General features: G+C 36.4%; 1 protein-coding gene across 1 annotated transcript in view; it reads left to right on the top strand.

The window, feature by feature from the left end:
* ap4e1 (adaptor related protein complex 4 subunit epsilon 1) overlaps window positions 1-18,969 on the top strand; it is a 43,171-nt gene extending 24,202 nt beyond the window's left edge. The window contains exons 13-21 of the mRNA XM_028822728.2: window positions 562-680; window positions 2,055-2,357; window positions 4,462-4,573; window positions 6,015-6,153; window positions 6,876-7,137; window positions 9,467-10,024; window positions 10,123-10,313; window positions 13,672-13,832; window positions 15,797-18,969. Of these exons, the coding sequence (XP_028678561.2) occupies window positions 562-680; window positions 2,055-2,357; window positions 4,462-4,573; window positions 6,015-6,153; window positions 6,876-7,137; window positions 9,467-10,024; window positions 10,123-10,313; window positions 13,672-13,832; window positions 15,797-15,957 (2,006 nt within the window). The 3' untranslated portion in view covers window positions 15,958-18,969. The remainder of the gene's footprint in view (window positions 1-561; window positions 681-2,054; window positions 2,358-4,461; window positions 4,574-6,014; window positions 6,154-6,875; window positions 7,138-9,466; window positions 10,025-10,122; window positions 10,314-13,671; window positions 13,833-15,796) is intronic.
* Window positions 18,970-25,408: the final 6,439 nt, after the last annotated feature.

The following is a 25,408-nucleotide window of genomic DNA, read 5'->3' as shown; positions in this document are numbered from 1 at the left end:
AGGCAGGCTCTATTGTTGGCATGGAGCTGGACAGTTTAACATCTGTGGCAGAGCGAAGGGCGCTCAGCAGGCTCCTATCAATTATGGAGAATCCACTGCATCCACTAAATAATGTCATCTCCAGACAGAAGAGCAGCTTCAGCGACAGACTGCTGTCACTGTCCTGCTCCACAGACAGATTGAGGAGATCGTTCCTCCCCCAAACTATGCGACTCTTTAATTCCACCAGGGGGGGTAAACGTTAATATTTAACATTATACATAGTTATTGTCTGTTTTTTTTCACCTGTATTATTATCATTCTTTAATTTAATATTATTTATTTTATCAGTATGCTGCTGCTGAAGAATGTGAATTTCCCATTGGGATTAATAAAGTATCTATCTATCCTATCTATCCTATCTATCCTATCTATCTATCTGCAACATTTGTGAAAGTACACAGAAACCTAGATCTAAAGATAAACACTGTTTTTAAATTGTCTTATGATCTGCTTATTATATGCACATCAAATTAGGGCTAATATTTTATTTATTTTTTCATTTTTCAAATAAATAACTAGGCTTTGAGAATGAAATTGAAGACAAACAGTTGCGACTATTTGCTGTAGAGTCCTATCTGTCTCTTTTGGATAAAGAAAACTGTAATTTTCCACAGAGATTCCTTCAAGTCATTAGCTGGGTAAGATGAAAAGATCTTTTTAGGAACCATGATTCTTAGCACACTGGCATAATATTGCTTAATTAGCAGATTTATTTTGTTTTTTGAAATATTCACATTGAAAAACCTGATCACCCCCATCTGTTTTACTGCCTTTTATTATTTCATTATTTTTAAGTATTTTAATTTTTTTTATAATGTTGCATATATTCTGACTTTGACAAATCACTGCACTCCTGAATTCATGGAAGTGCAAGCTAGTCTGTACTGGCAGAGAAGTTGGACAGAGTGCTGAAACACAGTATATTTCTTCATGAGAAGAATGGCTGACAAAGGAAGACTTCATCCAGTCCTTCACTACTGCCACATTTTAACCAACGCACAAATTATTTATGCTGGTGCTTACTTCTTAAAACTCATCAGAGGTCAACCACTCAAAACATTGAACATTCATACATTTAATGAGGAATGGTGGCTATATTGTAGTCAAAATGGTACGCTTGATTTCAGTCTCTAGTGACTGGTTGCCACCATCTGTATACTTAAAAGGGATCCAACAGCAGACAGACTCAGGTGCCTTGGCTATCTCAGTGTTTGACACAGTCAGCTCACCCCAATTGTACAACTGTGGTTTAGGGAGAGCTAAACTGCTGTCCTGCAGTTAAGGCCTGTTTGTCTTTAATTTATTTAAAAACTTTAAAGGCTAGTTTACCTGTCATAGTTCCGTGATTCTTACATTGTAACAATTAAACATGAGGAAGCAGGTCCTTAGCTGGCATTTTACTAATTAGAGTTGTTGTCTTGGTAATGCTAAGCAGTTTCAACCATACCACAAATTTGAAGATGATGTGCAGTGCTTTGTGGAGCTGCATATTGTGGCTTTGGGTTGTAGTGAAGAACTTTACTTGTGATGGAGTGCACTTATTGCCATGTGGTCCCTTGTTCAGTTTTATGGTTTGCTGTTGTCTTCCTCAGCTTACTATTAGGCTTTTGCTGTGCCCTTTGTTGAACTTGCTTTGTGTTTAAAGTGTTTGATCATCCTGCATATATACTCATATATACTTGTACATATGTTGGTTCAGCATCATTATTAGCATAATATACTATTACAGCAGTAACATTAAATATTCAAAGACCAAAATAAAAAACAATTTAAACACTTTTAAGCCTTTTTTATACTACTTGTGGATAGTAACCTTTTTATATAAAAAGTGGTATGAGTACAGTGTTAATTTAGTTTTTCATGGTATTTAAATCCATACAGCTTATAATTAAAATAATTTTTGATTTTTTGCAATAAGCCACATTTAAAACTTAATTTTTATGGCTTATCAGAAACATTTGTGATAGTCTGAGTGTATGTTCATTATTGATACATTTGTTTGTCTTGCACAGGTTTTGGGAGAGTATTCATATCTTAAAACAGACACTCTTTCAGAGATTGTGGCTGAAAGATTACAGAAGCTTCTTGACCAAAGCACCATTTCACAAGAAACAAAGAGCTGGATCATGGCGGCAATCACAAAACTTGCAAGTGACTCTGTTTGTTCCAGCACTGTAACTGAAATTGCTGAGAAGCATAGTGTGTGTCTGGATACAGTTCAGAGACAACATGCATTTGAAATGAAAGCACTACTTGATGACAGAGAACTAATGAAACAAATATTACCCAAGGATGCAAGCTGTGAAGATATAGAGGTACTGATTTTATTATTCATGTTTAATCTTTGTTGCTTGAAAAATGTTAGCTTAATAATAAAATAAAACCGTAGCTCCCATATTTCAAGCAAAGATCTTAAAAGCCTGTTAAGTTGCAGATTCTGCTTCAGCTTTGCTAGTATTGATTTTAAAGAAAAGTGGCGCTCAAGTAAATATTAAGAAAATACTCCTCCTTTCATGCTATATGGTGTGAAAGATTGAAGCACGGTCGTCCTCTTGAACCCTCAGACCAGACGTCAGACACCAGATAAAAGTCCAATATGACTTTATTTTATCAATAAACAGTGCACAAAGCACCCTACACTCCCCAATACTCATATAAATAAACAATAATCAATCAATAAACCAATCCTCCTCTCCCAGACGTGTTGCCACCCTTCCACCCAGCTCAGCTCGAAGTCTGGGATTTCCCATAGTCCTTTTATAGTCCTTGACCCGGAAGTGTTTCACCTTCTCTGTCCACGTGATTAGGAACACTTCCGGGTCATATAAAAACTCTTCTTCACTCCGGAGGCATGTCGTTTCTTCCTGTCATGTGATCATGACGCACCTCCGGGTTATAGGGCACATACGAGTCCGACAGCCTCCCTACAGCGACTCCTGGAGGCCCCCATGGTATCCAGCAGGGCTCTGCATATAAACTACAAAGTCCATGAGGCCCTGCTGGAATTCGGGGAACGTCCATGCTGTCGGGAGAGCTCCACCTGGCGGCCTGGGGGTGAGGGCTGGAATATTTAGCCGGCCATCCACCACAATGGATTTAATAGTTTGACATATTCTACTTATTAGTCAGATTTGCTGAAGTGTGTAATAGGTGCCATTGTATTCAAAGCTATCCCTAGTTCTTGCTATCCACTCTCTCCCCAGCAAGTGGGTGCCTTCAGCAAATGTGCAGAACAGTGAGTTCACGAATTGACTTACCAAACGGGCTGCTCACGTTTTCTGCCTCTTTACGACTAAAAACTAAAATAACAGTATACTTAGTAAGAGGAGTACAGAGTGAGATTTTTTTTTATTAAACATTGTCTGTCTAAAGGGGAATGATTAAAAGACAACTTTTGATCTTTGAATACTGCAATATATGTTCCTTTATGTTTTTCATCCTAAAACACTCAAGGACATTTACTATTTACATATTACAACATTCAAGTATTGCTTTATTCCTGTGCTTATGGTCATTGTCCCAACAAAAGATTATTTTTTTCCTTACTTTCAGGCTTTTTAACAGATTAGAGCAAATTCCCTTGTGATCCATCCATTTTTCTTGTGACTCTAAGAAGTTGCCCAGTTGCTGCTGATGAGATGCATCCCATGGTCATGATATCTCTGACAACATACCTCACTAGGGACAGTTTTGTTAGGCATAGTAAGAGTTAAGAGTGTGCAAGACATTGTGGTGTAAATTGAGGCCAAAATCTCAAACTTGGTCTCTTCTGAAAACAAGACGTTTCCAAAAGATGGTTCAATATTGTGCTTTCTAACAAACCTAAAATGAACCAATGGATGATTCTTTATGAGCAATGATTTCTCTGTTGGTACATACCCGTGGAAGGTAGTGTTACCTAATGCTTTGGGGTTGAATAATTCACCTATTATTTGACGTGTTGCATGTAAATCAGAAGAACAAGATTCATATTTTTGAGGTTGGGGGGGGGGGGGGGGGGGGGGTAATTGTGTGTCTGTCAAAATTTACCTTTAAAAACCCACTGAGTTCATTGGCTGTGTCTTGTGTTCAGTACTTTAAGAGAGGTTCTGAATATGTAATGTAGTTGTGTACCCTTTTTCTAATCTGTCCATTTTTACTACATCACTCTGACTTAATTAGAATGTTTTCATACCTTTCCTCCAACATTCACTTGACACATAAGAAATATACGAAGATTCTCATTGTTATTATTTAAATTTGGTTATGCAGTTTTTTTCACTGAAAATGATGGAATGATCGTTCCAGAGAGACTTGAGAGGAGTTATATGCATGAAAGTTAAATGGGTTGAAAAGTCAGAGCAAGATTCTGCTATTTCAGTGCTCAAGAGTTCATTTTTCTTTTCTTAATAGTGGAATTAAGTTTTTGCATTTTGGTAGGTAGACATATCTTTGTCATTTCTGGATGAATTTGTGGCCAATGCATTAGACCGTGGAGCTGCACCTTACAAACCACCTCATCAGAGACAACAGGAACTTTCTCAAGCCAAAGGTAAATGCTGCAGTTTGTTTGCCAGTTTTTTTTTTCTTTGTTTTAACGTTTGACATTGGAATACTTTACAGATAACCTAGTATGCTACTTAGAAGTCTGCCGAAAAATTGTGTTTTGGTATAAGTCAATAAAACCTCCTTAGAAAGCTATAGGATATGTTTGATGAGTTTTAACAGCTTTTAGCATCAGTTAATTAATCATTAAGATTTTATACGTAGATTTCAGTGAAATTCCTTTCATATTGTGAAAGGTTTCAAATTATAAATTGTTATTAGGCATTTCTAAATTAGATGCTGTGCAACTGATTTATTCTTCTTTTTTTAAACAGAAAAAGCTAAGCTCTTGATCTTCTTCCATCCTTGTCATTTTTGCAAATCAATTCTCTTTTTTAAAGTCTGATCAAAAGTTTTTTTAAAAAAATATTTTTATTTGACATTCTTTCCATTTTTATATATCCACTGCTAAATTCCTAAATCCTAGAGTCAATTACGAAAAATAACACCTAAATAGAGAGTTCAAATTACAACATAATACAAATGCCTATAGTTTACTAATCATTAATCAGTCTGTTTTCTAAATCTGCTTAATCTAATTCAATGTCACTGCAAAGTAGGGTCTACACTATCAACATTGGTAGTAAAGTAAGAACCACGTCTCAATGAAGTTACTAACCATTGAAAGGCACTTTCTCACACTCTGTCACACTAGACTGCCAGAATCTTTTAAAGTTACCATTTAACTTAACAGTTATGTTTTTGCTATGTGGAATAAAACTAGACACACTAAGATTGTGTAAGCTCCTTGCAGTTACAGTGCTTCCACAAAGTAAAAGACTGTAATAAATGTAAACATTAGAAATTCAATAATTATTTTAAATAAAATTTTGTTCATTTTTATGTATTCTTTACAAAAAGTAAAAAAAAAATTTCAAAATGCCTAAGGTCATGCTTTTGACTGAAATTTTTGTGTTACTTACTCCATGTAGATTATATTGATAGCCATGAAAAATGTTTATTCTGATATTTTCATGCAGAACAGAAAGATAAACATTTATGATATAGTAGAACCCTGTGGTGACCAATGCTCTACAATAGCAAATGATGTTAAAAATGTGTACGGAAAAAAGAAAACATCTTGTGTGAATCGTGTCACGTAATTCATGAGTCACTGTTCCAGTTGTTTGCTCAAATCATGCAGAACACATGCATTTTTGCCAAAATATTGTTTAATACATGCTTCTACTTAAATTCTGCATTAAGTACACTATTGTGCTTTGGAATTTAAAAATATACTGATTATGTGGTCATTCCATTTTATGCATCAGATTTAGCAACAGATATGGAAATTGATAGGATGTACCAGAATAAATTGTTTGAGAGATTATGGGTTTCTTTTAATTTGAATGAATAACAAACAAGTTTTTTTTATTTATTTATTTTAGCCCTGAATTTTGAGCCATATGGCTTGTCTTTACCAATTAGTGCTTCATCCTATAGCATTGCAGGAAGACAGTCTCCTACAGGACTCTCCTTAAGTTCTGGTTTATCAGGGAACAGTGCTGAATTGACACAGAAAAAAGGGTAAGTATTAAAGAAAATATTGTTAATGCAAACTATTGTTTGTGTACTTTGTATCTAAATATTTTTAATAAAACATTTAATTAATTTGTATTTTATACTATTTTTCTTTTTTGCTTTGTGCCACCCGGATAACCTGTTGTCTATGGGGAGAGGGGAGCAAAAACTTTAGATTGATGAAAAATTTTGATCTCCAGTTTTCGAGAGATCTCAATGTTTTAAGGTCCCCGATACCAAAAACATCGATATCTCGATGATGGGTGTGTGTCAGTGTGTCACAGTTTCTTGAGAACAGTCTAGAGCTAAAATGGCTGGACAGAAAAATATCAGACTCAAAACTTATGCCTGATGTTAAATGACTATGTGATGATTAGAATTTGAGCCAAATCGTGCAAGAGAAAGAGGCACTCTAGAGGAATCCTCAAATACCGTAATTCTGCCATTAATTATTAATTCTTCTCGTCAATTGCTATCGTAATGACCTATTTTATGATCAAAAAGATCCACATTATAGCAGTAAATAATTACTGAAATGTTATAGAATGGTTCGGGTAACTTGGTTCCTAGGACACACAGCCTGCTGATGCTCATATCCAAATTTTTTAAAGTTGAAACTGTTTCCATTTTTAACGTGTTTGCATTGAAGTACCTTTGCATTCATTTTCAACTGTATCATTGCATCTAGTAACTTTACAGAATTGTTCTTCCTTGATTTTTTTTTATAGATCAAACAGTCTTAAGCTTGAAGGTGTGAAAAAAGTTTGGGGTAAGGAAGGCTATCTACCTCAAAGTGAAACCGCACAAGAAGTTAATCATCCCTCTGCATCTTGTCCTGATGTAGAGGCAACTACTATGGAAAAACTAGTTGAAAATGCATCAGTACAATCAGATTTGTTACCAGTGGCATTAAATGTCAAGGACCAGGAAAAACAGCAGCTGGCATCATCCCTCTTTGTAGGCATTGGGTCCCATGACACTCTAAGCCTGGTAAGAAAAATAAACACTTAGTGCTGTTTGGATGATGGATGTAGTTATTGAATCATGTTAAGTGACTTAAGTGAAATAAAGTTGAATTGTGAATCTGTTAATGATATGGTGGTTGAGTTTGTCAAAAAATGTTGAAAATTTGTCATTAGCCGCATTCGGGTCCCAATCCAGGTGGTCTGTCGTGTGGTGGGTGCAGCAATGTGCTATAATGAGCGCATGCTCCCAAACTCTTTGTAACAGTGGGGCTTTAGTGACATGCAACTTATATTTACACAGTACATTTACATTACATTTCAAGCAGATGGTAACAGAGTGAACATGTGGCTATGTCATTTTTTTAAAAAGCTCAAGACCCAGGAAGGTTTACAAACAAAAGATAATTTTACTTCATCTATCTTGTTTAATTACCAGTAGCCACGTTGTCCTAATTTCTTACCTATTTGCTTCTAGAACAATTATAAGGTGCACATCTGAGTTAATTATTATACCATGTTCCCACTGTCCTTTGTGTAAAAGTACTTGTCCTGTTTTCTGTTTTGAATAGATTTTCCTCTGTCAGTAAAACACATCAACAGATGGTGTAGACATTGTGTCCAAAGATTTTCCTATGATCTGGAGCTTGAAAACAAATAAAGTTAAACTTTTATCTTGCCAAAGTCTGTCCAGTAGATGTAGATTAGATTGAAGATTATTTTCTTTTTTTCTTTAAGTAAGTTAGAGCTTAGTGGGTAATTTTTTTTGTTATCTTTATTGGGCCATTGTCTGCCAGTCAGTCCAGACACTTTAAAATACCCATCCATCCATCTCCAACCCGCTGAATCCGAACACAGGGTCACGGGGGTCTGCTGGAGCCAATCCCAGCCAACACAGGGCACAAGGCAGGAACCAGTCCTGGGCAGGGTGCCAACCCACCGCAGGACACACACAAACACACCCACACACCAAGCATACACTAGGGCCAATTTAGAATCGCCAATCCACCTAACCTGCATGACTTTGGACTGTGGGAGGAAACTGAAGTGCCCGGAGGAAACCCACGCAGACACGGGGAGAACATGCAAACTCCACGCAGGGAGGACCCGGGAAGCGAACCCAGGTCCCCAGATCAACTGCGAGGCAGCAGCGCTACCCACTGCGCCACCGTGCCGCCTTAAAATACCCAGTAACAATCAATTTTTACGCACAGTGATGTTCATTAACTTTTGTTAGATGGAGCTGAAAATGATCCCATCCATCCATGTTGCAAAAACATAACTGCATAAATTACTTTTGTAGGCTATTTCTGGCTTGAATTATAATTAAGTATCTGAGTACAAAAAATTGTTTCATTTTTATAAGTGTATTATTTATGTTTGATTTGTTCTCTGAATCAAAACATGTGTGGGATGAAAACTGAACCCCACAAGTGTGTCCAAAGGGCAGTGTTTTTACTTGGGCACATCAGTTATTTTAAGTGTGAATTTTATTTCTCAAAGACTTTCAGGAGCTACATATAACACATATTTCTTTGTATATTTTGCATTGAGCATTAACTCAGATCTTTTATGCACTGTAATTGTTTACAAATTTCCACAATATGAACCTGACTAAGAAAGGAAGACTTTTAGTTTTAAGTTGAGAATCTAAACATTGTATCAGTGTTCATTTTGTCACTCTGGTATTTGCAGAGGTAATGTCATTTCTAACTACTTCTAGACATCTCCTCCTAATCTTATTTTTGGATGGAATATTTTGATATGAAGTTTTGACATTTTGCAACTGTCACCACCTAATTCTCTAAGAGACATGGACTTAGAGTTTAATTACTGTATATACTCACATATAAGTCGGGTCTTGAAACCCATAAAATCAGACCCTGACTTATACACCTGTTCAAAAATGCGACACTTAAATTTTTTTTAAATATATATTTAATATCTATATAAGTAAAATCCAACTATGTCTGTCCGCTTTTCACCATAGAACTACTTGACGGATTTAGTTCGAGTTTTTTCTTTCTGTAGTTTGCTTGAACATTATGATCGATTTTGTGACTTCTCTCATCTCACAAAATATGCATAGTTAACTTGCAGGAGTGATATAATCACGCTAATCCGAGACAGAGGCTGCGGGGCAAGGGTAGGGCGAAGTGTGACATCAGAAGTGGAGAGCCAGGCACGGCTCTCCTCACTCACATGGCAGCCTCCGTTTGAATCGGTATGGAGTTTGTCCTGTTTCACTACTACGTGGGCGGAGCCGCGGGGGACAGCTAGTTTTTTATAATCAGAGCATAAAATTTAATTTTTTTTTTTTTTTTTTTTTTATCTTATTCATTTTTCTCTTACAACAGATGGGAAAGTCAGAGAATAATGCACAGAGGTTTAGAAAAAGAAGCAAACTCAAAGAATACTCGAAGGAAACTGAAAGGCTTTCTCGGGATGAATTTTCTCTACAAAGTCCACCCCAGAATCTCCTGGATAATGCCAACTTTTCGGAATCCTCTGAAAACTTGAATGGTTTGGGAACACTTTTTACTAGCAAGTTCTCAAAGAAGGCAGATTCTACTACTCTGGACTATGACAAAATGAGTAAACAAGAAATGTTGACTGTCCCCACTAAGGGTTCTTCTTTGTTATTTACCAGTGATGATATGGTAGTTGTAAAGCCTTCACACAGTCCGGCAGAAATTAGTTTCCTTCCATCAAGCAATCAGTATTTTTCTTTGCCAGCAGAGCTATCACAACAGGCACATTCTGAAGTAGAACAGCTTGCTTACAATGACTTTTTATCTTTGTCTGCTTGCAAAATTTACCAGAAGGACTGCTTACTTTTGGTTGTTTTTATTACCAGCTACAGTTCTACTCCGATTACTCATATTGAACTCTGCTTTCCACAAAGCAAACTGAAGGTAAAATGCTATGTTAGTGATATAAAAGATAAATGAAAATTCTTACCCTGAAGATACGAATCTAAAATTACACCCTTCTCCCATTTTTATGTTTGCAGGTATTTAATAGTGCAACTCATCATTTCCATTCACTTGAGGCCAAGTCTACAGTAAATTGCCAGAGCTGTCTTTTGATGGAAGAGCCTTGTGCACAGTTAGATCTTGTTGGAAATCTCACCTACCATTTAGAGTCTGAGGAAATATCAGAACTGGAGTTTTCTTTGACTTTGACGTTGCTAGACTTTGTCAGGTAGTGTAAATTGATCACTAATTGCTAGAAGAATTTAATTCAGCATGAAAATTTGCTGCCTGGTCAGACTTGGAATACACAACCATCAGCTACCCAAAAACTGAACGGAGCTTTTGTTTTGTTTACAAATTTTCAGGCCTCCATATTTATTTATTTATCCAATAACCTCCATAAGTGTTGAGTATCATGTGTGAATCAGAAAGATAAATATGGGGCAAATGTACAGAATATCACATTTATTTCCAAGTGTTTTTTTAAACATTTCACCATAATTTCACTTTATGCTTTCCAAATTATGTCAAATCAGGTGAGCATAGGCACTTGATTGGATTTATTTAAAGTAAGGCACAGTAGTATGAAACAGAGTAATTGGTTGAAAATCCCTGACATCTGATAAATGCATCAAGACTGTGACCACCTGCCATCCCCTGATACAGCGTTTCTCAACCTTTAAGTATTTGCGACCCGAGTTTTCATAACAGTTTTAATCGCGCCCCCCTAACGTTTTTTTGAAAGGAGCCCACTAATACCAATTTGTTCTTTTTTAATTAATGATATATCATAGATGCATATTTTATTATACCTACTTAACTTTATTGATATTTATCTAACTCTATATTTATTTTTCTAGTATAAGAATGTAGTTGAAGTTAATTTGTTTTGGTTTCAATAGATGTATTTTTCATATTTTTGATTCTTGTTTTTTTTTTTTTTTTTTCACATCTCCGTGCCCCCCTTTTTGTTACTTCGCGCCCCCCTAGGGGGGCCCGCCCCACAGATTGATAATCACTGACCTAATCCTTGATTTGTTCATTAGTCGTCATTTTTAAGGTTTTCGTAGTGTCATTTTAAGTTGCTCTTTTTCCATGTTGGTTCTGACTTTGATCTCCTTTCCAGAAACCTCAATTGGATTTAAATGAGAAATCTGGCTAATTTAAGAGTTTTCAGATTTTCCACATATGAAATACATTGTTTTGTTTTCTGGGTCATTGGCTAGCATTTCATTGTGTGCCAAGACAATGAATCTGGGATTTTATATTTGTATATAAACAGGAAGCTGCATTAGTGTACTTTTGGGGAAAAAAGCCTCTATAATAACTAGTTAAAAATCATCAATTAAGATGACAAAACCAGTTCTAGATTTGGCCAGGCATAGATATGTAAGCCATGATACTACTTTTATTTTTACACATCCACAGTTTGTTTCATACTTGATGCTTTTGATGTTACCAGCCTGTCTATGAGGTCTGTGTTTTCCTTGTAGTATAAAACACATTCCCTAACTGTACTGTTTCATCGTTGCATTTTTTTTATGAAGTTTTACTTTACAACTCTGATTAATTTCTGTCAACAACTATAGTTATTTTCCTTGGCTGATGTGAGTACTGCTAGCTGACTTCTTCTTTTTTCTTGATTTTCTAAATTTTTTATTATTACACTGCCTATTTTCTCTGCTGTTTTTTTTTTTCTTGTCATGATCAATTTGCTTGATTTTTATCTTTGGATAGTCCTCTAATCTTTTTGCTTGTAAAAGCCTGCTGACTTAATAGGGAATGGTTGCTAATTAATTTTAGCAAGAGTCGGACACAAAATAAATTTTAAGCTCTGTATTGCTGTTTGGATTGAGTATTATGCTATTGATTGGACTGCACCTGTGTTTTTTTTTAAGTTACTCCAGTGTATTATTTTCTTTATAGATGGATGATTGTCCTGCAGGAAAAAAAAACATCTACCAAAGTGCAGTGGATTTCCTCCAGGATTTTTCTGCACTTGGCTGTCTCTATTATATTTTTTCTCTGTGCAGGTTTTTCATGCCCTGTTACAGAGATACAACTTTATTGTATGATAAAGTCACTACTATGGTGTTCTAGAGATGATACCTGGTGTTGTACTTGCAGCAGATGTAATTATTGGTCACATAGCAGACAAGTAAATTCGAATTTTATACCACCTACAGTCTTTTACTATTTCATCTCAAGAGTCTTACATAAATAATTTTGGGAAGCTGTATTTAGATTTTTGTATATATATTTATACTTGTGGCATATTTAATTTTGCCTTTTTTCTTTCTGGACTGTCCTTGAAGTCAATTCCTTCAAAGTTGATAGAGTTGCAGATGTCTTGGTGACCTTGACTAGTGCCATTGTTGCCTAGATATACAGAGATGAGCCAGTTGTGCCATTTTGGTTTTTTTTTTTTTTTTGTGTCTATGGATTTTACATCAGAAATGCTGTTTCAACTGTTACCCTAATATTTCTGTTTCTGTAATGTTGTCACACATTTCGTTTTACTTTTCATTTGCCTTGATAGTGTAATCTTTATTAGCAGCTATATAAACCAACAACTTCAGTTCACAAAGGTGGATTGGTGTTTTAAATAACTTTTATGACTCCTACTAACAAATAGCTGTGACAGACCATATTTGGGTTTGTCTTTTTCAAAAGTCAGTTAGATGAATGTACAGAGAATTGTGGTGTTGTCATGCGTGTCGCTAAGATAGTATAGATTTTTAGTTGCTATTCAGTGGCAGAAAATGACAAATGCAGTACTTTAAGATTCAGTGTTATTACTGATAGCAAATGTATAACTGTATGTTTATCAAGGAAATGAATCACAGTGGTTCTAAAATACATTCACAAAGGTTAGGATATATAAAAATCCCAATGTACAACACCGGACAGCTACATATAAGCCTAATGGCATTAGATATTCAGATGTCACAAGTACCCTGCTTGCTTTGCATCACACAGATCCCTTACTGCTTAATCTTCTGTAGTGGAGTGGAGTCGGTGTATGTAAGCATATATATAGTATTCTGGATTCTGGAATATGCATATTGTAAATGACAATTTAACTGTTATTTTTGGTTAATGCTAATGATATGTTGTTTTACTTAAATGCATCCATTACAGCAAACTAAATGTCTTGTAAGTAGTATTTTCAAATAAAAATAAACAAATGAAGCTCTATAAATATTTGGTACATTATATTGTATTTTGCAATGAGTGTTACAATTTGAGAGTCTTCTGTTATTGATATCCCTGAATGAAAATTAAACCATTTCAGTAAAGTGGTTTGTGTTCCATTCTGTGGAGGAATGAATCATCAGGTTAACTGAAGCATAACATGTGAATATGTCCTCAATAGTACATTATATATATATATATATATATATATATATATATATATATATATATATATATATATATAGTACTTATACTGTATCAGTTTCAAAATATCAAAAATTGATACTGTCCTAATGATTACGTCCATTTATAGGAAATGAGGCAAATCAAGTGTTATTTAAATCTGCTAAGGTTGTTGCATTAAAAACTACCCTTCTATATTTTGCATGTAGGCCCCTCATAATTTCTACAGATGACTATGGCAAGCTCTGGCTTTCCTTTGCCAATGATGTGAAACAGAACCTTAACCTATTGTCGAATGCTAAAGACCCACTCACTGCAACACTAAACGTTTTGAAAGATAACCTGTGTCTTCATATTGTTGACATTATAGGTGAGTATGATTTATCTTCCATCCATCCATTTTCCAACCCGCTGAATCCAAACACAGGGTCACGGGGGTCTGCAGGAGCCAATCCCAGCCAACACAGGGCACAAGGCAGGAACCAATCCCGGGCAGAGTGCCAACCCACCGCAGGACACACACAAACACACCCACACACTAGGGCCAATTTAGAATCGCCAATCCACCTAACCTGCATGTCTTTGGACTGTGGGAAGAAACCGGAGCGCCCGGAGAAAACCCATGCAGACACGGGGAGAACATGCAAACTCCACGCAGGGAGGACCCGGGAAGCAAACCCAGGTCCCCAGATCTCCCAGCTGCGAGGCAGCAGCGCTACCCACTGCGCCACTGTGCCGCCCTGATTTGTCTTTCATAACCCTAATGTTTGTGTTTCTTGACTGTAAAATATCAAGTTAAACTCATTTGGATTTCACATACTTGCTGTAAATAATATTTGTATTATTGTAGTTTCTGTTTAATGCTATGTCTAAAAAAAGAAGTACCAAACCACAGACGTATACCAGTAAAGGGTAATACAACAAAAACTAATGGGTTAATAAAGACAGAAAATGCAGAAAGTAAAACAACATAAACACTCTTCAGCATCTCCTTAAGCCATACCTGATGGCACACTTTTACTCAAAGTTAGCTGCTTTGTGCTTATCTTGTCAGGCTAAAGCTGAATAGCTGTTCATTCACCAATAAGAAATCATCACTCAGAATTTAAGCCATACTGTGCACCTTAAACTATATGGGTATACATATGTGCATGAGTAGATCTACAATAATGCATGCATATATAGATACAGATGTGTAATTTTTAAACACATTAGAAAATTAATGGATGGATGTTCTCTATGTTGCTATTGTTTTTTGATTTTTACTAGAGAAGATGTTTGTTGCTTTAAACTGATACAGGTGAAGTGCTTTCAACTTTTTTTGTTTTTTATTTCAAACATTACTAGCCTGTTAACTGTACAACCATCCATCCATTTTTCTAACCTGCTTATATGGGCCATGGTTGTGGGACAGCTAGAGCCTATCCGAACAATACTTTGGACAGTCCATCTTAGGGTGAACGCACACACACCAACACACTAGGGCCAATTTAGAATCAACAATTCACCTGACCTGCATGTCTTTAGACTGTGGAAGGAAACCAGAGCATATGACCCTAAAGTGTACAGAACAGAGAGAACTGTTCAGCCTAAGTAGAATATTAAATTAGACATACATGTGACCATTAAAATGTATAGAACAGAGAGGGCTATTCAGCATAAGCAGCTTATTAAATCAGACTTTCATATGACTTGTTTACTTTGCTTAGTTGACACGATTCTCTATTCAGTCACTTCTTAAGTGATTGATGTGTATCTAGTTTGACATTATATTTAATATATTCAGAAACTGTCTATGGTGATATAATATTTCAGCAGTTGTTGCTGCAGCTTTACAAATCCTGGGATCTGGTTCATTGGCTGTGTGAAGTCTGTTTTAGCCTTGTAAATTGTGATTTTTTTTTTGTACTATTCAGTTTTACTTATAGATCAACAGCAACCATTGAGCCCTAAATTCTACGTTTCACTTTTTTCCTGGAGGAATACTAGTTAACCCAGTTCAGGTTTGCTGGATCTGAGGCCTGTTCCAGCACCAGTGGGTACAAGAAAGGAACCAGCACTGGAGATGGTACCAGTTCATCATAGGGTCCACACATGCTTACACCCACACTCAAATGGGGCAGTGTACAGTCTCCAATTAACTTAACCTACACATTATTGGGTATGTGGGAAGAAACCTATGTAGACACTGGTAGAACATGTAAACATCAAGTGGATAACACCCATTTGACTGTGGCATGTTGTAATGATCAGTATTATTTTAACATTATTATATTATTTTGTATACAGTTTTCTTATGTATTTCATTAAATCTCTATCTTGCTTTCCCCATAGGTAAGGAGAGTATAATTGCCTGTCAGCTGCTCCCCTCCATCCCGTGCCTGATGCACTGCCGAGTTCATAGTGGGATGCTTGCTGTGTGGCTAAGGTCGCCATCACCAGACTTTATTGATTGTTTACTGTATCACTGTCAGAGGATACTGCAAGAAAAATGATGTTTCAGATAATTAGTCTGCGTTTGTTTATGTTTTTATGCTGTTCTTTCTTGCTATGACTTTCTACTCAGGATATTAAAATAGCCTTGCAATAACTTTCCTGATTTAATATTTTCACATGAATGTTTGTGGTTGAGTTGGAGACCTGAGTTTTGCTGCATAGTAACCAAGACATTTTCTATTATAATGCCTTTTAACTTTGCTTCCTTTGTCCTTGTAGTTTCTTGTAATTTACAATAATTCTAATCAATGAAGTGTTTGAGCAATTAAATCTGCAGACACTATTCTTTGTTGTAGCCAGTGATCCATAAAGATCAGTAAATTAAAAACTGCAGCTGATGCAGTGTGATATAACTGAGGTGCCTTTGTAAAGTGTCTTTGTTAAAGCTAGAAGGTTTTTATTTTTTTACCCATTTGATGCACAGCTCATTGACTTGGCCGAGTTTCTTACTACCTAACTGTTCTTGCATGAAGGTATCAGGACATAATTTCTAGTTTGACCATCAGAAGGGCCTCTTGATATACAGTATTTTTGTTTTTTCTATCGGGGCTAGAATGTAGCTGTGATCTCTTTGCCAAAAATGTAAAAAGCTGGAAAGGTATCTCTGGCCAAGTGGAAGGTAGGTATGCTCCAACATGAAACATTGCCACTGTACCTGATCGTGTTCAGCTCTGACGGGAGAGAGTCCCCTGCGTGGAGAGAAGAGCACGTGGCTTTGATATATCTCTGCCAGTGAGCAGGTATCCTCTAAAACACACGTAGCTGTGATCTCTCTCACAAAAAAGTCAAATGTAACTCTTTAACAATCTCTAGATGATAATGTCTGCTGAACAAACAGGTATTGCTAGCTAAGCGGGGGAAAGGTATGCTCGGACACGTGGCAAGAGGCAGAGCAACTCGAATGGAGGCTGGCGCGTGATTGAGGATAGCTCCCTACTCCTGAGGTCCCGCCTCCTCCTCCCCTCAGCCCGCAGCCTGTCTCTCAGATTTGCGCAAATAAATCGGTGCCGCAACTGGACAATGATACTTAGCGCAATGAGAGATGTCGCAAAATTAACCGGAATGTTCAATTAAATTATAGAAAAAAAAAACATCTGAATCATTTAAGTAGTTCTCTAATGAAAAGCAGATAGACAAAGATTGGATTTTATATAGAGAGAGATGACAAATTTGAATTTAAATTTGTTGAAGCTTGATTATTTTTTGTACAATTGAACTCTTGGGCATATCCACTCTATGCATACAGCAGAATTAATACAAAGGCCTTATCAGGTGTGTTCTTGTTAATGTCTTACTAGCTTACAGATCAAAAACAGCAAAAGTGTTTTAGCATGTTTTAATTGAATCAATTTTCTATTACAGTTGATAAGACAGCATTATATACAAACAAGAATTAATGATTGACAATTTAATTTTAATGTTAATGTAAGCATGTTTTGCATTGTGCTAAATACTGAAGTGGCATGGTTCATGTACACAGAGACAACAGTTTTTTTGGATACATGTGCCCTTCCATCTTAATTCAGATACTTTATCCAGGTAGGCAGTTAGGAACAGCTTGCATGGGAACAGTTCAGTTAATGAATGGGTAAGACTAAACATTTGAGACTTTGAATTTGGCATTGATGTAGCTCCCAGATACACTGTTGTGAGTGTGTGAGGAAAAACATCCCAGTATCGGCTATTTGAGAACAGACAAACATCCAAAAGACGTGTTCTCAGCTGTAGTTCTGTTGTTGGAAAAAGACTGTTGAAGATAGGAGCTAATTGGGGTTGGCACAACTTTAGCTGAATAACAGACATACCATGAGGAGTTAGCTAAGATCTCAGAATAACACTGGAACAGAAAAATACACATCTGAAGGCACAGGTGGTTTTATGTTATGATAGATGGGATGTGGCAGGCAAAAAAAACCCAACTGAGTTCCACTGCTGTCAGTTTAAAAAGCTAGAATGTGATATTATTGTGATAATATAAGCACATTATAGTAGGAGCTGGAAAAAACGTACCTGGTGTGATAGAAAATTCAAGCCTAAAACTCTTTTGCAGTCACCAGATGTCATTTCTCTGTAGCGTCTTTGGTATGAAATGGAAGGAGCTGTCAAGAGTAAAGTTCAGTCAATGACTATAGAACTTGTTGGAGGACATATAAGGCAGAGTTCATGTGCCACTTTTTCCACACCTAGTTCCTCCCATGCTTAGATGTTAACTTTAAGAGTAAGTAGGGAGCCATCTTGCTACTCTGTAGATGGACCTAATAAACTGGTTACCCAGTGTACTTTGTACATACCATGTTTATTCCACCAAAACTTTACATAAGTTATATTGACATGATTACTGTTTCAGGATGTTTTTGTTTTCTACATACATCTGTTTTATCTTTTTTGTACATTTCCTGAGGCTTCTACATTTGTACACCAAACTACTGGTTTTAGAAAACATTTAGAATATCTGATGCCACTGAACTGTTTCAGGGGTTGTTTATTTTTATTTGGTATAATATGCAATTGGATTCTTATTGCATCTGTTTAATTTAATTTTATGGTATTTATTTTCAATTTCATTTTTTATGGTATTTGCAACACTTAAAATATGTTTTGGGTACCTTATTTGCACTTTATTTGTGGCCTCAGTTAGGGTTTTGAAATGGTAGCAAAATAGCAAGCACTAACAGAGGTAAGAAACAACTAATCATTTTTTAATAAACAGTTACAGAAACTGAATGTTTGCCTGTTGTATATACTATTAGTTATTGTACCAATTTAGATTTCTTCAGTATTAATTTAGTGACTTATTTTTAAAGAATGCATTTCTTCATTTGTTTAACTGTACATTATGAAGTTGTTTGAACCTTTGTTAAAACATTTGCAAATAAATAACTTTAAATAAAGGTTTTCGATTTAGAATTTTGTGTTTAGTTAATATTGTGATTTTTGTTTTTCAATGAAATGTATATGAAATCAAGATTTAATTTATAACCTGAAAATATAATAAAGTTTTGTTTATTCTATTTACAATGTGGCTTCTTTCTGGACTTTTAGGAATATTCCCTTAAATAGGAAATGGGAAACAATCAACAATTGCATAACTGTGTTTTTCTTGTAGATTTTCTTTCAAGTTCAGTATGTGCTTCCCAGGATACATTTCACAAATGAGTCTTTATTTTATTTAAGACATTTCTTAGCATAATTGTAAATTAATTTATCAAAATCAAGCAAAGATGCCTACGAAAAGAGGCAGAGTAATAAGGCCATCAGAAGGGCAAATTGAATTGAGGATATTTATAGAACCAGAAAATGAAGTGTCAGAAAAAAAGGATGGGAATGTCTATGTCTAAATGCAATAGGAAAGATTTTTATTCTTAGCTGAAGAGCCTTGCAGTCAGGCATCCTGTAGGCTGTTAATATAAGACTATGTGCATCATAAATCTTAACAATTAGCACATTGTTGAGGTGTTGCTTTAGCCCTTTCTTAAAACAACCCTTTCTGAACTTAGTGTACTATTTTTATTTTGTAAAATTTCTGGACAGAATCCCCTAACCTGGATTCAAATTTGGCACACAGTCGTTGTCAGTTTTAAGTTTGTACTTGTTTTATTCTGTTTTTAGGGTTTTTTTTTTGCTTTGTTTTGTCTTTCTGCTTCGGGTATTCTGTCTAGTAGGTGGATTGGCATTCTGAATTTGCCATGTTGGTTTATGTGCATAATTGGATATTGTGATTGACTTGTGCCCCATTCAGGGCTGGTTCCTGTTCTGTGCCCACTGTGGCTTTAATAAGCTCTGGCCACTGCCACCCTAACTCAGATCACTAGAGGTTTAATGTGTTAAACTTATGTAATGATAGAAAATAGGAATTTTAGTTTGCCCACATGGTGGCAGCATTGACCAGTGCTATCTAATTAGATGTTTTTAAATATATCTTATTGTACTCGCCAAAATGAATACTGCAAGTTGCCTTCATCAGTGTGAATTGTAAATTGAAGGATTTTAATGTCAAATTATTGATTGAGTTTGTATAAAGAAAATCAGTAATGTTTACAGAGTGATGTGCATTGTGTTCATACTCATTTTTTAGTAAAAAATGATAGTGTAAAACATTAAAACTCTAACCGAAGCCAACTCTTTGCTTTATTCATAGATTACCTTGTGTTAAAAGATAAACAGGTAAAATGAGAAAATACCTGAGATTTTTGTTAATCTTCAGTCAGTTTGCTGTGCTACTTCTTTACAACAAAGGCAAATCTGCTTATGTTAAGAGCTAGGTAGGTACTGTATACATGGATTTGTGTTTAAGTTAAAGCTGCATTAGTGACTTGTTTGAATTAATTAAATATACAGTACATTGTGTGTGAATTAAACTTTAGGTGATGTTAAGATATATGAATAAATTAAGCAGTCTGTATTTGGGAAAACTAGTGTACATGCTGCGAAGTATGGCTTAAAGTTCTGAAGTATGAAAAAGAGGAGATTTTTTTTAAATAGTTCACCACTCCATTTTCTTATTTTATCCTGGACATGTGTGAAAATATAAACCCAATTTCTTTGGCTTTGGCTTTATTTCTCGTAATCAAGACTAACATAAAACACTGTAATTGAGTATGGTGTGACCTGCAGGGGGCACTCCAGCTGCCCAAACCTGACACAAGCAGACACCAGGCACAAGTTTAGCACATAGCACATGGATTTATTTATAAAGGGAATGCTTTCCAGTCGTTCCCCTTAGCAGAACAGTATATAGCAACACAAGGCACAAAACAACACAATACTTTCTCCTCCTTCTCCTTTTGTTTCTCTCTCTCTTTACCTCCATTCCTCCTCTGACAAGTTTCATCCTCCTCCTCCTCCCAACTCTGGCTCCCGGAGTAGTGGCCACTGGCTTCCTTTATTCAGGTACCTGGGAGAACTTCTGGGGCCGCAACAACATGGTCCAGAATCACTTCCGGATAAGGCAGAACTCCAACAAAGTAGGGCTCTGCAACCCCTCCAGCAACCCTTTTCAGCACCCCCAGAACCAAACAGGGCTGTTCCGAACTCCAACTCCCATGAAGCCCTGCAGGAATTCGTGGTGCCATAGCAACCCAGGGAGTCTGCCACCTAGTGATCTGGGAGAGATAATGCCCAGTGCACACTCTTACTCCTGATCTTTACACTATAAACGTGTCCAAGCCAGGTAGGGGTCCTGTCAATCTATGACAATGGTTAATTTTTACATCATTTATTCTTAATATTAACTTGAGAGTTGCATTTCACAATTTTCGGTATTCTCTTGGTTAAAAAAAAGTTAAAAAAGCTACTAGAGATCTGTAAATATTTTGACAAGTAAGTAAAATAATAATAATTGATGGAACAAGCTCCTGCAGTGAACTGGTAACCCTTTCTAGTTGGTTCCTGCATTACACCAGTGCTACTGGGATAAAATTAAGCTCCCTGAGATGCTAGAAAGCATGATGCTTCTTATATGTTAGATAAAAAATACAGGCTGCAGATTTCTGTAACAAAATCAGGAGAGCTCCTGGCCTGTAGATGGCAGCAAATAGTCCAGTATGCTGTATGGACTAAGGTGCTGACATCGTCCTTGCAATTTGAAGTGAAATAGTGGAGAGTGATGCACCATACTTTGGATGAGAGTTAATCAAAATATATCTTTTACTGAACTTTTCATTTTGGTTTCTGTTAAGCATCTCAAGTTTTTTTTATCCTTTAGAATATTTTTTTTTCTACACAAGAAGCTCAGGTCAGTAAGTATTTGAAAAGGTACCTATGTTCAGACATGTAGCACGTAACATTTTAGCCATCTTTCATAATAAAATATCAACTTACTAAAGCTTCAGCCATACCGGCCCCCAAAATGTATCCTTCTCTCACCTTTGAGCTGTGCTACCCAATATAATGAATAATAGGGTTTGTCTGGCATTTTTTTCGACCTTAAGCATGATGGGATGTTAATTGCTTGATTATCTCTGACCACACCCACTTTCAGTATGTTTTGTATTCCCCCATTGACTCTTGGTTATATTTTGTTAGTTCCCTTCAGGCGCAGAACACAGTTCATCAGCTGCATTCTGTTAACATTTCCTTGAAGGATCAATCACCAGCAAATTTAAAGAGGGATAAATGATTAAAGATTTGTGACATTCAGCTGGTGCTAGACATCTCACCCTGAAACTGCTGTTGTTGCCTGACAGCCAGAAGAGGAGTGAGAATTTCTGTCATTTTGATGTGTCTGCAGAATTTAAATTGTGCTTCTTGCTTTGTATTTTGGCTACACGACTGGTAATAGCTGATGACAATAAACCTTAAGTGGCAGAAACACATTAGCAGGCGAGTAGCTCTTGTCCGCTGCAGGTGTGAGTATATCTTCATGGAGAAAACTGAAAGAAATGATTGCTTATGTTGGCTTCATGTAAACTTTTCCTGCATGTGTTTTATCTCTGAACTTGACTCATTTTAAACCTAAAGAAGAAAAAGACACAAGTTAATAATCTCTGCATATCTTTGGGATGAAAGCTGTAGTAGAAGCACAATACAGATGGAGACTGTAAGGTGCCATTTTTGTGATGTGACTTGTTTTATTTTTTACATTTTCTAGCAGTTGTACCATGCTCTTTACAAATAACATGGGCTTCATTTTGTGGTTTGGGAGGTCAAGGAACATAATACAAACAACGATATGACATCATAGGGTCAGAGGTATAATGGTCAGCATTGTGCATGTCCTGATTTGCCTGTTTGTGGATACTCACTAAAAATACTAAGCTCTAGTTTATTATTGAGTTTCTCAATTTTTTCATTTATGATCCCTTTTGCTTTTGATTATAACTTGCATCTTTTGCTTCGGTGAAACTCTTGTGGCTTCTGATTTACTTTCTTTGTTATCTTTATTATAATTTCTGTCCTTTCTTTTGTTCTGATTTTCTGGTTTCAACCTTGGCTATTATTCTGACTTTGTTTTATCTCTTGGTTCTAATTCAAATTCTATACTGATGTTACCCAGTGCAGTTAGTTCAGCCATTGTGTCACTATCAGACTAAAATTATGATTTTTTTTTTGTTTCTTATTTTAATGTATTAGTCATGTACTCCAATATATTATTTTTAATTTCATTTATATTATATATATCTCCTCCTATTAAAGTTCAGTCCCTCGAACCTTAAAGGTAGATGAACCTGAAATTAGTCACAACACTTCTTCAACTGCAATGTTCTTCAGGAGAGTTTAAAAGCAACTGAAGAAACGGTAAGTGCTGAAATTATAATTGTTGTTCTGTTCCACTTTATAATGTATAGCCAAAAAAGACAACTTTAGGTAGTGTATTGTCTAGTGTACATCATGCCAGTGAGCTTTATAGAAGCAGTATATTAAGTATTACTAAAACCTATTAAATTAAGCGATTTGCTGAGAGTTAATGGTATTAGTTAAATCTGCACTCTTGGGGTTTGAGGCTTGGTTTCTTATCCAGTAGATGGTCACCACCCACCACATGGACAGTACAATGATTATTGTCCATCCTTCTTTTCATTGTCTTGCCTTTTGTAATGAGTGGGGCATGATGGTTATGAGTATTATAGAAAAAAAACAAAGTTAACACCCTTCCCAAAGGCTCTTCACAGTTGTTTGATGACATCCAGGTTAGCTAACACTCCTAGGATCGGAGAGAGAAATTATTCATAGTTAACGGAGTAACCCTATGCTCTCCAACTACTAGTCAGCCACATTGCCCATCTGATTTGAGTCGCAGAGAGATGCCCCAGGAGGCAGGAGCGTGTTTAATGATGTTCACTCATGGCCACTATTCTGTGGAGATATAACGGAGAGACTATAGAATGTTTTAGTAGAGTTCACCATCCAAAAGGCGAATATGTGGGACAAGAGAAATGCCTCAACAGTATTCTTTATTAGAATTCAGAGATGGAAGAACTGTCTGCTGTTTAGACATACTCTGACTAATATTTATGTGGAGGTAGTTGCACTAGATGTAACTCCAGTCATCATTTGTAAGTATAAATGACTGACCACTTATGAGAGAATGTAAACCAGAGAGTTGAGAAGTAGGTGCCTTATCACAGTGTCATGCAGCCTGCGAAGATGGACTCCACTGTGCACCAGAAAGAGATGGTGAGAATATAGTAAATAGTAGTTATCTGGGCTTTTCTCAAACATCTAAGGTAGTTAAAGCATTGGTTAGCCTGCTTAATAATAGCTGAGTTGTGTTATGTTCATTTCAGATTGTCATTGATAGTGACTGCCAAGAACTTTAAAGCTTCTGACCCCTCTCCAGAGCATTATCTCTGAATTAGATGGGATTCTGGTCTGCCTCTGGCCTCCTGAGGTGTATGACCTGCCCATTGGTTTTGCTGACACTGAGGAGACTGCTCTGCTGGTTCCACTATGTTAACAAGTAAACCTATTCTCTATAAGCAGCCTCATCGTTACTGGTGATCATGCCTATGATGGTGGCGTCATCAACAAATTTAATGGGGTGTTGAAGCTGTTTGGCTACACAGTTATAGTTGAACAAGGTGTTCAGCAGTGGCTTTAATACAACCCCCCATGAGCTGCCTGTGATAATGATTAATATTTTGGAAATAATGCTACTAATCAGTACAAACTAGGTCTGCTAGTTAGGAATTCCAAAGTTCAGTTCCAGTGGATGGCACTAAGTCCAAAGTCGAAGAACTTGGTGATCAACTTTGAGATCCTGTTTATGTGGATTGGCTGCCACCCCACAACAGAATGTTGCCATGTCATTACTTCCAGCTTTATCTTCTGCTGCACCAGCTCACTTTCATTTTAAACCTTTAAAGATAGTAATCAAATCCAAATGGCCACTGAAGTACTTTTATTCATTAAGCAACATTTGGAGATTTTATATTTCCCTGCTGCTCGTGTAGGCTGCATTAAAAAAAGTTTATTGATTCAGTGCTTTACTTCCCACTTTCAGCTGTTATTGCATAAGTAAAACAATCACTTTATCTGGTAAAGGAAGAGTGTTTAGTCCTTATTTGTAACAAAAGCAAATCATGACAATATAAAGTTCCTTTAACTTTAGAATGGAGATTAAGCTAGTTGGCAGAGGAGAGGAAACACAACCTCCAGTCAACAGCTTTCCTAGAGAAAATTAAAATGCTGGGAGGTCCAGAGTCACAGTTCTGATGATGCAAGCCCACTGTGCATCAAGTCGCTCATGGGCCTTCTGCAATACAATACCGTAAGAACATGGTAAGATAAGTAGCAAATTGAGTAATTTAATGGCTTAATCCCAATACTGCCAATACCTTTGGCATCATTTTCTATGGGCAGGTATGGTAGATTGGAAATGTAGTTGTGTCACAGAGTGTGACAACAGGGTACCAAGAAGTGAGAGTCATTAAACCTCAAAATGGCTCCTAAGGCCAACTGCACATTACATGACATCAAATTGAAGGGAAGTCAAACTTGACGACTGCAGTT

The sequence above is a fragment of the Erpetoichthys calabaricus genome, chromosome 17, assembly GCF_900747795.2.
Source record: "Erpetoichthys calabaricus chromosome 17, fErpCal1.3, whole genome shotgun sequence".
Classification (NCBI taxonomy): domain Eukaryota; kingdom Metazoa; phylum Chordata; class Cladistia; order Polypteriformes; family Polypteridae; genus Erpetoichthys; species Erpetoichthys calabaricus.
Note: the sequence above shows the minus strand (reverse complement) of the source record. Positions and strands in the feature narration are given on the sequence as shown.